This window comes from Cyanistes caeruleus, chromosome 6, assembly GCF_971803275.1.
Source record: "Cyanistes caeruleus chromosome 6, bCyaCae1.hap1.1, whole genome shotgun sequence".
NCBI classification, from domain to species: domain Eukaryota; kingdom Metazoa; phylum Chordata; class Aves; order Passeriformes; family Paridae; genus Cyanistes; species Cyanistes caeruleus.
This window is the reverse complement of record NC_141706.1, coordinates 25,690,316-25,702,568: the sequence shown is the minus strand read 5'-3', so window position 1 is coordinate 25,702,568 and position 12,253 is coordinate 25,690,316. Positions and strand designations below refer to the sequence as shown.

The following is a 12,253-nucleotide window of genomic DNA, read 5'->3' as shown; positions in this document are numbered from 1 at the left end:
TGGGGAAAGATCACAGATCAGCGGTGCCCTGAAGCCAGACGAGCTGGAAGCCACACAAGGCGAAGAGAAGACGTTCTCTCTCAGAAAGAGGACTCATTTAAACCCCTTCAGAAGTGAAAGACACAGCTTGCAAAGACAAAGGTCCGTACCGCTGCGGTAGTGCCACGATAAATCCCTCACCTCCCGCTCCCGGGAGGAAAGCAGCGCGTCTACAGCAAAATTCCAGGGCAAAGCTATGCACTGAGAGCAGAAAACGCCCCGAGTGGAGCGGCAGAGGCAGTGCCACACACTGAAGGCTTCCCTGTCCCTGTCCCTGTCCCTGTCCCTGTCCCTGTCCCTGTCCCTGTCCGTGTCCGTGTCCCTGTCCCTGTCCCTGTCCCCCTGTCCCTGTCCCTGTCCGTGTCCCGGTCCCGGTCCCTGTCCGTGTCCCTGTCCCTGTCCCTGTCCCTGTCCCCCTGTCCCTGTCCCTGTCCCTGTCCCTGTCCCCCTGTCCCTGTCCCTGTCCCTGTCCCTGTCCCTGTCCGTGTCCGTGTCCGTGTCCCTGTCCCGGTCCCTGTCCCCCTGTCCGTGTCCCTGTCCGTGTCCCTGTCCCCCTGTCCGTGTCCCTGTCCCTGTCCCTGTCCCTGTCCCTGTCCCTGTCCCCCTGTCCCTGTCCCGGTCCGTGTCCGTGTCCGTGTCCGTGTCCGTGTCCGTGTCCGTGTCCCTGTCCCTGTCCCTGTCCCTGTCCCCCTGTCCCTGTCCGTGTCCCTGTCCCGGTCCCGGTCCCTGTCCGTGTCCGTGTCCGTGTCCGTGTCCGTGTCCCTGTCCCTGTCCCTGTCCGTGTCCCTGTCCCTGTCCCTGTCCCTGTCCCTGTCCCTGTCCCTGTCCGTGTCCCTGTCCCTGTCCCTGTCCCTGTCCCTGTCCGTGTCCCTGTCCCTGTCCCCCTGTCCGTGTCCCTGTCCCTGTCCCTGTCCGTGTCCCTGTCCCGGTCCCGGTCCCTGTCCGTGTCCCTGTCGCTGTCCCTGTCCGTGTCCCGGTCCCGGTCCCTGTCCGTGTCCCTGTCCCTGTCCCTGTCCCTGTCCCTGTCCCTGTCCCTGTCCGTGTCCCTGTCCCCCTGTCCCTGTCCCTGTCCCTGTCCCTGTCCCTGTCCCTGTCCGTGTCCGTGTCCCCGGCCCCGCCCCGGTGACGGGCTCGTGATGGCGGCGGGCGGAGCGCGGCCGTGGTGACGGCTCCAAGATGGCGGCGCTGCGGGACGGGGACTCGGCGGCGCTGCAGCTGCTGCTGAAGGTGAGCGGGGCCGGGCCGCGGGGGGACGGGGCCGCCGCTGCCGGGCCGCGGCTGAGCTCCCCCGCTTTGCTCCCCGCCAGGCGCCGTCCAAGGACGCCGTGCGGCAGCTGTGCCAGGAGTGCTTCTCCAGCCCGCCCGCCGCGCTCGGCCCGCTGGCGCAGCGCGCCTGCCCCGGGCTCGCCGTCAGCGCCGAGGAAGCGGAGCAGGTAGGGCCGGGCCGGGCCGGGCCGGGCAGCCGCGGGCCCCGGCGGAGGGAGAGGAGGAGGGAGCGGGACTGTACGGGGGTGGCCCGGGCCCTCGGGAAGGTGCGGGGCTCCGCGGCCGCTGCTGAAGCGGGACGTGCGCGCTAACAGCGAGCCTCGCCCGCGGCAGGAGGGAACGGGCTGAGGCTGCGAACCGGAGGGCGCTGAGGAGCTCGGCCCCATCCTGCTGAGGCTGTCGGGCCGTACTTGGATGCCCAGGGCTCTGGTGGTGTGGGTCTCGCCGCATAAGCTGTGTCTCCTGGCTAAGAAGGGCCCTCCTGTGCTGTATGTAACGCTTTTCAACCCAGCCTCTTCTCTTGCCTCCTGACAGCTGGTGTCTGCTTTGCACAACCTCACCAGGCACGTGGTGTTCCGCGGCTTGACCAGGGCAGAAGACATCCTCTGTCTCTTCCCAGAAAACTTCCACCAAAATCTGAAAAACCTCTTGACTAAGATCATCTTGGAGAATATGTAAGTGCTATCCGGCTGCCATTTGCTTTCAGCTGGAGAGTTAAGGTCTGGGTGTGTGGTTGGATATGTGGATAGTTGGCAACATGCCAATTTTGTGTGTCTTGGGCATAATCACACAGGCTGGGATGACCAGAGTTGAACAGAATATGTCACCTGAGTGGACAATGAAACACAGCCATGGGCACACAGAGTTTTCCCATGACTTTTGAAATGGATGTGGGCTACATTCCCAATATGCAAAGCCCCTTTTATCTTAACAGCTGTGTGGTGAAAAAATGCTACTGGTGATGATAAAACTTAGAGTGCTGGATTTCAGCACTAGAAAATCAAAGTAGTATTCAGATATCCATCCACTTGTCACCGTGGCTCGGGTGCAGAGGCACTGTATGTGACAGCATACGTGAGGTGGTGGCAGGGGAGGGCAGTTCTGCTTTTACATGTCAGTGTTTGGAGCCCACTGCTTTGATAAAACCAGGGAGAAAGGTACGTGCTTTAAATGAGCTGCCCTTCCAGAAGAGCCCATGGTTGGTCACCAGTTTGCCTGCTGGTGACCCTTCAGCTGGGGATAAGCCATGCTAAATGCTTACTTCTGGTTTTTTACTCAAAGCATTGTTGATACTGTTTTCTCCACTTTTTCACAGCTCTGCTTGGAGAAATGAAGCACAAGCCAGTCAGAGTAAGTAGTAATCTCAGGAATGACATTGTCTGCTAGGAAATAATGGATTATTTTATTATTGTATCCATGAAGTATCAGACATGCATTACACAGAGACCAGGGCAGTGGTGCAAGGCAGACATTCCAACAGATTGATCTGTGTTAATGTAAAAAAGTGAATGGTTTCCTGCCCCTCCCAAGCCACCAGCAATCAATCTTTGCAAATTAACATACAGAGCTAAACAGATGTATTTTGTGTTGTTGCAAATGCTGCCAAGCACTGGCCCTAACAGACTGTGAACTGGAATTTGTTCCAAAAGCAGAAGCAAGGCAGCCAGTTGTGCACTGCCCCCTGGAGCTCTGTGCAAGGAAGCAGCAGGAGCAGGGAGAGAGAGCCTTTCCCCAGACAGAAAAAAAATCATGTAGACAATAAAGCACAGAGAGGAAGCAGCTTGAGTGTCTGTAGTCAGTAGGAAGGCTGGCAATCAAGCCCTGAGGAGGACACTAAGCATCTTACAATAGGCAGAATCCAGACAGGCTGCAATTGCCTACTGAGACAGCTCTTTCCTTAGCAGCCAACTTAGACCTTTCTTTCCTTGTGTGGGCTCAAGAGGTCTCCAGCTCTGAGCTGTTGATGTCAGTACTGCACCTGTTAAATGGTTTCTGCTAGACTGTATGTAATTAGGATGATATTTGAAATATTTGTAAGGAATGTGAAGATTGCAGTTTGCCAGTATGTTTGCTGTGCTACAGGATGCTTTGGTTCCCATGCTAGGGAATTTGAAATAACATGTTTTATACTGCTGGATTTTACAAGCTTTCCTGAGTGCTTTCTTACCAGTTTCAGAGCAGAGCAATAAGCATGCAGGTGCCAGAGCAGCTCATGATGAAACACTAGTTGAGTGTAGCAGGCAGCAAGGCAGGGCATAAAGATGTGGAGAAGACATCTTACTGCTCTCCTTCTCCCAGCTGCTTTGGGAATTTACCTCTGCTTCTTGCACTGAACTGTCATTGCATGTAATGATGGGAGAAACCTTTTTTCCCTTCCAGTGTCATGAGGAGGCCTTCAGAGACTGGCTTATTTCAGAGTAAAATGTTGGGAAACCACGTAGTAGCAACTAAACCTGTACACTCCGCAGGGCCAGAGGTGGAGAGGCCTGTGCATGGTGGTAGTCACAGGTTCCAGGGTCTGGTATCATCGTGTGCTGCTGAGCCTAACAGAGCCATTTCTTAACTCCCCAGTCTCCCTGCCCCGGCTGGTGGACATGGATTGGAGGGTGGACATCAAGACATCATCAGACAGCATCGTAAGAATGGCAGTCCCTACCTGCCTGCTGCAGTTAAAGGTAATGGCAGTAGCTGGGAAGGACAGAAATAATGAAGTCCAACGCCCGACTTGCCGGGCAAACCAGTTCTGGTGCTTGCCTCGTGCCTGGTGGGCCATTAGACTTTCTCAGAGATGATACCTGGAATGCCACAGAGCATGGGAATGATGTCTCTGATAAAGCTCTCTTGCATGAAGTCTTATGTGCATGAGGATGTGAGAAGTCACTGTGTTTGTTCTTAGTCACCATTGTTTTCTACAGAAAAAAAGAAGATAAAGCCATCATTCTTTAATTCTAAGCACTCCGTCAGCATGTTTAGCTGGCTTCATTAGTTGGGAAATTACTTGAGATTACTAATAACTTCCTTCACTGGCCACATCTATCATTTGGGGAGTACACCTAACTTACTGCTTGTGTTCTGCAGAGTTTTGGATTTCCCCCCCCCCACCCCCAGCCAATAAAAATCAGATGAGGGGGATTCAGAGGAGGAATTAAAATCTAATTTCTTTGTGTGAGGTGGAGTTAAGTATCCTTTGTGGTATCTGCTGAGATGCTTTTGATACAGACGTGGCTTCCAGCCACATATATCTTCAAAATATCCCAATACTCATGGCAGTAGATGCTCACTTGCACTCTGTCAGTGTGAATGCACCTCACTAGTGAGGCAGACAGCTTAGAAAATGTGCCATGGTTCTTCAGGATGGAGCTGGATTCCAAATTCAAACCATTTTGTTTAATCTATGTCTTAAACAATGACATTTGTGGTGGCTCTGGAAAAACATACAATTTTTCATATGACTAACATCTTCATTCTTCTTTTAAGATTCAGGAAGATGCTGCCTTATGTGGAAATAATCCTGTTGTTTCTGCACTGACCATGGAACTGAGCAAAGAAACCCTGGACACCATGTTGGAAGGTCTGGGAAGGATTCGGGACCAGCTTTCTGCCGTTGCAAACAAATGAATGCTCAAGGGCATGGATTCCAGCAGCAGGGAAGGGAAGTGTTCTCTACCTACAGCTGTCAGAAGTTGCAGCCTAGAGAAACATATTGTCTATTTCAGCAAAACAAAACTAAAGAGGTTTCTTTCTCGAATTAATGAGATAGCTTTTGAAAAGCTAACACTCAGATATTCATTTGGTTGGATGCCAAAAAGTGGTTTCCTATTATGTTGTTGAACAAAAGCTGTTCACCGTTACAGAAGAGGATTTGAGAGCTCAGAGCCTGGCTTAATCTCAAGGGTCATAACTGGAAACAGCAAATAGCTGCAGCCAATGAAGCAAGTTCTCTCTCTCCTGAAATGAGAATCTGAAAGGTTCAAGCTGGGTAATGGGGTGCCTTCCAGAATTAGAAAAGGATGGTGCTTCTCTCTGGAATGTGCATGTACTGAGGTGCCTGCTGGATGTAGCACTCTCTCCCTCTCAATGAAGCACAGCCATGCTGCAGATTGTTATTACAGGATAATGCGTTGAAATAGGGCAATTATGCCACAACACATTCCCTTCTGATCAGCTTCACAGCACCATTTGCAAAATGACTCTTTTGAACATCTTTAGCAGGAACTGATTTCCTCATTCTGTTTGAAAAGAAGAGAAGGGGTTCAGGTAATTCATGTTTGGGGTTTATTGGACTCTAGCTTTGCCTTTGCTGCACAAAAGCCAGACTGGGAGAATAAAGAACTAAAGGTTATTTTCTGTACTGTACAAAACCCTTCTGTGGCAATACGTGCCTATGCTTCTCCAAAGTGTTTCTGTAAATCTTCATTTAATTAAAGAATGAACTGCTAATTGATTTTGTGAATCCTTTTCAGTCTGGAAGAGATGTTGTCCTGGGTTACCAGCCTCTTTGTGATGGTGCCAAGTTTCTAGGCTGGTTTAATGGATGTTCATGTTTGTTGCTGAAGAAGGATCTTTCTTTTCCTATTCAAATTGATTCATGTTTTAAACTTCCTTCTCTTCATTGTAATACAGTTTCAGGGCACCTTTTTCCATGGGCACCACCTCTGTTCAATATTAGAGGTGATGACCTTGACCTAGAAGTTTATAAATATATGTGCATTGAGAGTTTGGAGGAGTTAATTGCAGAAAATCAACAAAATTCAGATTCTTCTTTCTGATGAGCTTCTATAGAAGTCTGTATCCAGATGTGTTTATGGCAAAATCCAGTCTTTCCTACAGCACTGGGCTCTCCTTCAGGGCACAAAACATTGTTTGGTGTGTTTGGAAACATGAAGTCATTCAAGAAGTGTGCATAAACTACAAGAACTTTGTTAATTTTATATGCCCCCCCAAAAGTGCAGGCCAGAGTGTAAGTGCAAGTGAAGGGTGTGCCTTTAAAATATAATGATGAAATGCAGCTCATACATCAAGACCAACTGTGTGGCAAGTCTCTTGTTAATGTCTTGAGCAAAGAGTGTAATGCTTAGTACATTTCATGTTTAATAGGGACATCTCAAATGGAGGAGATGGATATTTAAGAGTATGTTCTGTAAGATTCAAGCTGTGAAAAACACCTCTCAGAGTACTTCAGCACGAGGAAGTTTCATTGCCTTTGCAGCCTAGCCTTAAGAAAAAATAACAAATAGTTGCTGTAGTGGTGTTTTAGAAGGTGAGAATCACTAAGGAGGTGAATAATGCAGGATGAGGTACTGTAAAGGAGCTGAGGAAGTCAAAACACAGAGGAAATCCTTGAGGTAAATACTGAAGTTATAGTCAAAATGTAGGGTCCAATACAATGAAGAACTGATAGTTGTTCTCATGTAAAACAATTATACAACTATAGAATAGTTGTAAAGAAAAGAAAGACTTAAAACTGAAAGGGCTTTTCCAGTGGCAGAGTGGAGCTTTCTGCAGGTAGCTAAAAGTTGCTTGTGGAGCCTTAATAAAAAGGAGTGTGCCCACTGGACCAGAGACATGCCAAACAAATAGTGACTTTTCAGGGGTAGATCTCAGGTCATTCTGCAAGAAGACACTGGTATTTTTTAGCCCAATATTTAGGTTGCTGTGAGAGCTTGCCTTCAAATCTTTGCCTAAATTATTAGGTAATGTATTGTGGACTCTTATCTCCTTAGCCAGAAGAGCTGAGACTGCTCAGAAAAAGGTACATAAAACAAGGGAAGCTGAGTAGGACTGTCATTACCCAGACAGCAGGAGAACTTCACATTAAAGTCCTTTATATGAAGAAAGAGAATAAATTGCCTTCTACTGCAGGCAGTCATATGTGATCTTTTTCACAAAATTATTGCTCCCTTAAAATGAGTTAGATTTTCATCCTCCCTCCACATACTGCTGCTATTTGGTAGGGCTAGCCTAAGAGATGATGTATTCATTCTCTGTTACCAGTTTGTTACTGTGCCAACACTGTCCTCTTTTGCTTACTTCTTTCTTGCCTTTCCATTTTTCCCCTCCTATTAAACTAGCAGTAAAATCTCTTTCCACTTTTGATGACTAAGCCTTGTAAGCTCTATATTCTGTGCCTTTCTGAATTGCAGTGGCCATTCTTCACTTAACAGTTTGCATCTCCCTTGAATGGGGTCATCACCACAAGTGTTTCTGGAGGATTGTCCAAGGACATTACTGAAGAATGAACTGTCATAGTATGTGAATCACCTGAATGAACTCCTGCCAGGAAACCACAAGCCTTCATTGTGAAGTGGAGCTTAAAAGCTCCACCCTCATTCCAGTATTTGAGAAATAGAAAATTCATTTTCTACATGTGCACTTGGTAATGGTGCTAATTCAGTTACAGTAAACAAGACAGTGATAAATGTATTTGTAAAATACAATGTGCAAGTTAAATTCAAATTGTAATTTCACAATCTGACATTGTGTTGAATCTGACCGTGTCAAAGTGTTGAAAAAGCATTAAAAACATTAAAGCCTACTTTTGTATTATTCAAAACAATACAAACAATGCTTCCTTGTATTGCAAGAAAATGTGCACTTTAGGTTGTTCAGACTAAAAATTGTGAAGATGTGATTGAGAGTAGGAAAAGCTTAGCAAGAAAATGTCTTTAAGATTCCTAGCTTCTACTTCAATTACTGATCATTAAACAGTTTAAAACAGTAGAATACTTTCTGAGACTCATGATGGTTTGGTAAGATATAATAATTACTCTACATTTAAGTTTTTAGCTTAATACATGAAATTTATATACTCAAACTCTTCCAAAACTACCATGTATACAAAGTTTTTGCTTTGTTTATAACTGAGGTCTTACTGTTTCACTTCAAACAAGTTATTTTGTTACTAGTAATCTGTAGAATTGTTTTGACTCAAGTTAAAAATGTTAGTTTCTGGGTTTTTTGCTATCTAATTTTCACTGGATATAATGAAGTTTCTTTAACAATATAAAGTTTCTTTAACAATATAGATGGAACCACCTGCCCAGATGAGGATTGAAAAAGGCATTTTGGGATCAAGAGACCAATCTGCGATAGGTCTCTTGTTAAATGAACATCTCTCATAAACCAAAATAGTCCACCTTAATCTCAGTTTTTGGAGCAACATACCTAGTGGTGTAATTTCCTCAGCTGCTTTATAACTATGGTTATTCTGAGTCATTATAACCCCTACAGAAGTAGCAGTTTAATACATTTACCACTCTTTTTTATATACCCTTAGAAGAGTCATCTCACTAGGCTGTAGAGTGGCAGCAGCACTTGAAGTTGAGGAATCCCACCTCCCCAGACTCTTTTTATAACGTTTTGACCCCTTAGTCAGATACTTTAGTGCATGACACAGTAATTACACAAACTGTCATGTATTTTTTCCCCCTGTCTGCACAAATGTTGTGCAGGTAGTTGCTGATTTTTTGCTCTTTATTAATATCAGAGATTAATAATGGTTGTGACACTTGGGCCTGCCTTATTAACTGACTTCTCCAAGGTATAACTTGGTTAACATTATGTGATTTAGTCTCCAGTTTCACTGCACCAACAGAGCCCTGTGTCATTACAATGCAGGACCTTGGCTTACCCACCATCGATACATGCTCGTCCTGCCCAGAGTTTCCATCTGCTCTCACGATTCACATTCATCTGGCCCCTGCTTGAAGGCAGCTGCACTACCATCACCAGTGAATTAAAGCTCACAAACTACAGCAGGGACACGCTTATAGCAAGGCTGATGAGAATGTGCTAAAGGTCTTAAATTTTCCAGTTACACTCAAAAAATCAAAGGTATCCATTAGAAGCCTCAGTGTAAGAATCAGTGGCTAAACAGCCCTTGTATGTGCTGCTTGATGCTTTATAAACCTCTTTTCTGGACTTCTTAGTGCCCATGGGTCTTGGCACTGACAATGCTGCTGCTGCTGTACCTATGAAATACATGAATTACTGACACAGTACACCCACCTGTGACAATTCCCTGGTGTATGTTACTGACTAGCACAGGAAGAAGAGGGACCACAGCAGGGTCAGAGCTGGCACTGCAAGCTCACAAGCTTCTAAGCTTTCTGCAACATTGGCCTTTAGGAAAGAATGAATCACAGAATATCCTAAGTTGGAAGTGACCCATATGGGTCATGGAGTCCAACTTCTGACCCTGCACAGGACAGCTCCAACAATCCCACTATGTGCTTGACAGCATTGTCCAAACATTCCTTCAGCTCTGTCAGGCTGGTGCTGTGGCCGCTTCCCTGGGGAGTCTGTTCCACCCTCTGGGAAATAAACTTTTCCAAATAACCGGGCTAAACTTCAACAGAGAACAAGAAAACGAGCCTATATTTACAGTCCTCCTAGTTTACTAAAACACTCAAGCCTAAATGTCACTGAGAGAATTTAACATAACCACCTCGCTGAGAATTTCCAGCCTTCTAAACTGGTACTGCCTGGCCCGGCTGGGCTCGGCTCGGAACAGCACCTGTGACCATCTCCCGTCCACAGGCTGGGCACGCGTGAATGAAAGGAGAGAGAATCAAAGGATGCCACAACAAAAGAAACATTCCTGAAAACGCGACTTCTTTTTCCCCAGGAGATGGCGAGCTCGGTCTCCCGTTTCTCTTCCCTCCTCAGTTTCTCGGCAGGACACAGCAGTCCGGGCTGTCCTCCTCCGAATCTGGGAGCGAATCAATGAGTGCAGGAGTCCAAACCAGAACGGGGATATTATTCACTGCTCAGCAAAAGGTCTCCCAGCTGCTCCCAGAGTTGCGGGTTGAGGCAGCTGAGCACATTTTAGGGGAAGCTGGCAGGGATGGAAGTATCAGATGGTTCTCTGGACTGTGCCAGTCATTTTAAACACCAAGGAGGAACTCTCCTTTTTGCCAGGTTGGATGCATAATCCTCCAGGGAGAGCTCAGGCACTTACAAGGGTAAGAACAGTGTTGCATTTAAAGGGATGCGGACAACTTTGGATGTTTCCAAACTGGTCTCTCTCAGACAGTGTGAGTTTTGCATAGATTTGTCTTTAAATAGTTGTGAGCAGGACACTGTAAAAATCATGTCTGGAGAAGGAAGATGGGTGGAGGGAGAGTTCCTTCTTTCCCAAGCATGTCAGAAAACAATTTAAACCAGTGCACGAAGCACAAAGGCATCCCGAGCAATGTATATACAAATTCTCTTGTTGCTCTTCCACTCACTTTTGCTGCTGCTGTTAATACAAGGCCTGGGATGAAAGCATTCCCTCCCCTTGCTGACCTTCCTGCACCCCCTGCTCCCAGGAGGCATCATCTTGCCAGTCTGGGAGGGGAAGTGCTAATGCACACTAGCAACACTGACACACCACACAGTGCTGTCAAATATGCAAAGTAAACACACAGAACAGAGGCAGTGAAATAGCACCCTGCTTTCATCCTTACTCTCTCCTAGTCACTGTTCTTGTACAGGCAGCTTTGGAACAATAGTAGGTACGGCGTTTTCTCCCCCCCTTTAAGGAAGACACAATTTGTCAAGTTGACAGCATCCCTTTATGCTGATGAGATAGTGAGGGTTGAGTGCCAACTAGCAGAAGAAATATAATAGCATCCATCAGAGCTGTTAGCTAGAGCTGGCCAGTGCTTTTGTTTGTAATTTAGAGGGCTATAACTCAGACTTGCAAATAAGATGCAGGAAGAACTCTAAACTGAAAATCTGGACTTTAGTTTCCTACCAAAAAAAAGAAAAAAAAAAATCAGGTTTGCTTTGACATTCTGCACTGTGCTGAAAAGAAGCGGTAAGAAACGCATGACTGCAACGTACCAATGCTTTACACTGAGACTGGAAATGCTGATTTCTTCACAACTGTATCAGTGACTGTAGGTCCAGGGTGTTCAAACACACTTTCTGTATCAGTAAGTCTTGAGGCAAATGGCATCTTCACTTCCAAACAAACACTTCCAAACAAACCACTACCACTACTTGCTGTACAGGTCAGCAAGGCTCCCCAAGTTGTATCTCTACTCCACACAGTGGCAGGGCTCAACCCACATAAAGCTCACTGCAGATTTATGACCAGAATCAATAAGTTACCCACTGTCTGAAGCATTCTGGTTCCTTAGTACTTGGTGGCATTTAGGTATTGGGGCCTCATTCCCAAGCCTGTTTCTGCATTTATCTTTTTTTTTTTTTTATGCCTACACAGAGACATGACCCCTACTTTTGAATGTTGGTTGTTTTTTTTTTTCCAAACTACTGTCAGCCAGTATTATTCCATGCTCTATTAAGCCAGTATGGTAGAAAGTATAGAAAGTTTGAACTGGATCTCAACAGACAACTGATAGGCTTTTGTGTCTGATGACAAATAAATAATCAGAAGATCAGAGTGAAATCAAAGAAATACAAAGCATGTCTTTAGTGCACTGCATAACTGAAAGTTAAGAGAACTGCATTTAGAAACTACTTTTTTTCCTCTCTGAAAAGAATGGCATGAAAGTGTACTTGGATGTTTTGCTTTTCTTGGGCACAGACGGTAAACTTCAAACATCACTGTAACTCCCATCTACCACATAAGCCCTGTAAGCAACCTTATTTACAATTTCTAGCCATTGCTTTGCAGTGACCTCATTTCTCCCTTTGGTGCTGTCTTGGAAGTTCTGGCTAATATTAAAGGCACTGAAATAGACACATTCAACACTCCCTTGTGAGTATGGTAACATAGTTCTCAATAAAGCAAAAACCTTTTAAACAAAATGAAAACTGGCCACATTTTCACCTTGTCCTTAGGCAAGTAAAAAATAAAAAACCCTTTCCTATGCTTTCAAAACAATAAAATAAAACAGCTAAGCAAGAAATCTAACCAAGGTGAACCTTCATTCCACCTTGTGGTTTGCACAACACCTCTCCATACTGCACAGTCTCTGAGGTAGAGACTTTGTCTTCA

General features: G+C 46.0%; 1 protein-coding gene across 2 annotated transcripts; it reads left to right on the top strand.

Moving 5' to 3' along the window:
- Positions 1-1,133: 1,133 nt before the first annotated feature.
- Positions 1,134-7,861, top strand: COMMD9 (COMM domain containing 9). 2 transcript variants are annotated; one of them, XM_086894064.1, is made up of 6 exons: positions 1,139-1,266; positions 1,347-1,472; positions 1,840-1,979; positions 2,621-2,655; positions 3,877-3,980; positions 4,783-7,861. In XM_086894064.1, exons 1-6 carry the CDS (start codon positions 1,216-1,218, stop codon positions 4,921-4,923), a joined length of 597 nt encoding a protein of 198 aa, XP_086750190.1. In that variant the 5' UTR covers positions 1,139-1,215; the 3' UTR covers positions 4,924-7,861. The 2 variants fall into 2 exon arrangements, with proteins under 2 accessions (XP_086750191.1, XP_086750190.1); XM_086894065.1 differs by lacking the exon at positions 1,347-1,472 and having other exon boundaries at positions 1,134-1,266.
- Positions 7,862-12,253: the final 4,392 nt, after the last annotated feature.

What these genes read in the sequence shown, in the direction of transcription:
- COMMD9 (XM_086894064.1), top strand. Translation starts at nt 1,216, where the DNA reads ATGGCGGCGCTGCGGGACGGGGACTCGGCGGCGCTGCAGCTGCTGCTG. An exon ending in GCGCCGAGGAAGCGGAGCAG is followed by an intron (nt 1,473 to 1,839) that starts GTAGGGCCGGGC and finishes GCCTCCTGACAG; the next exon opens with CTGGTGTCTGCTTTGCACAA. An exon ending in CCTGCCTGCTGCAGTTAAAG is followed by an intron (nt 3,981 to 4,782) that starts GTAATGGCAGTA and finishes TCTTCTTTTAAG; the next exon opens with ATTCAGGAAGATGCTGCCTT.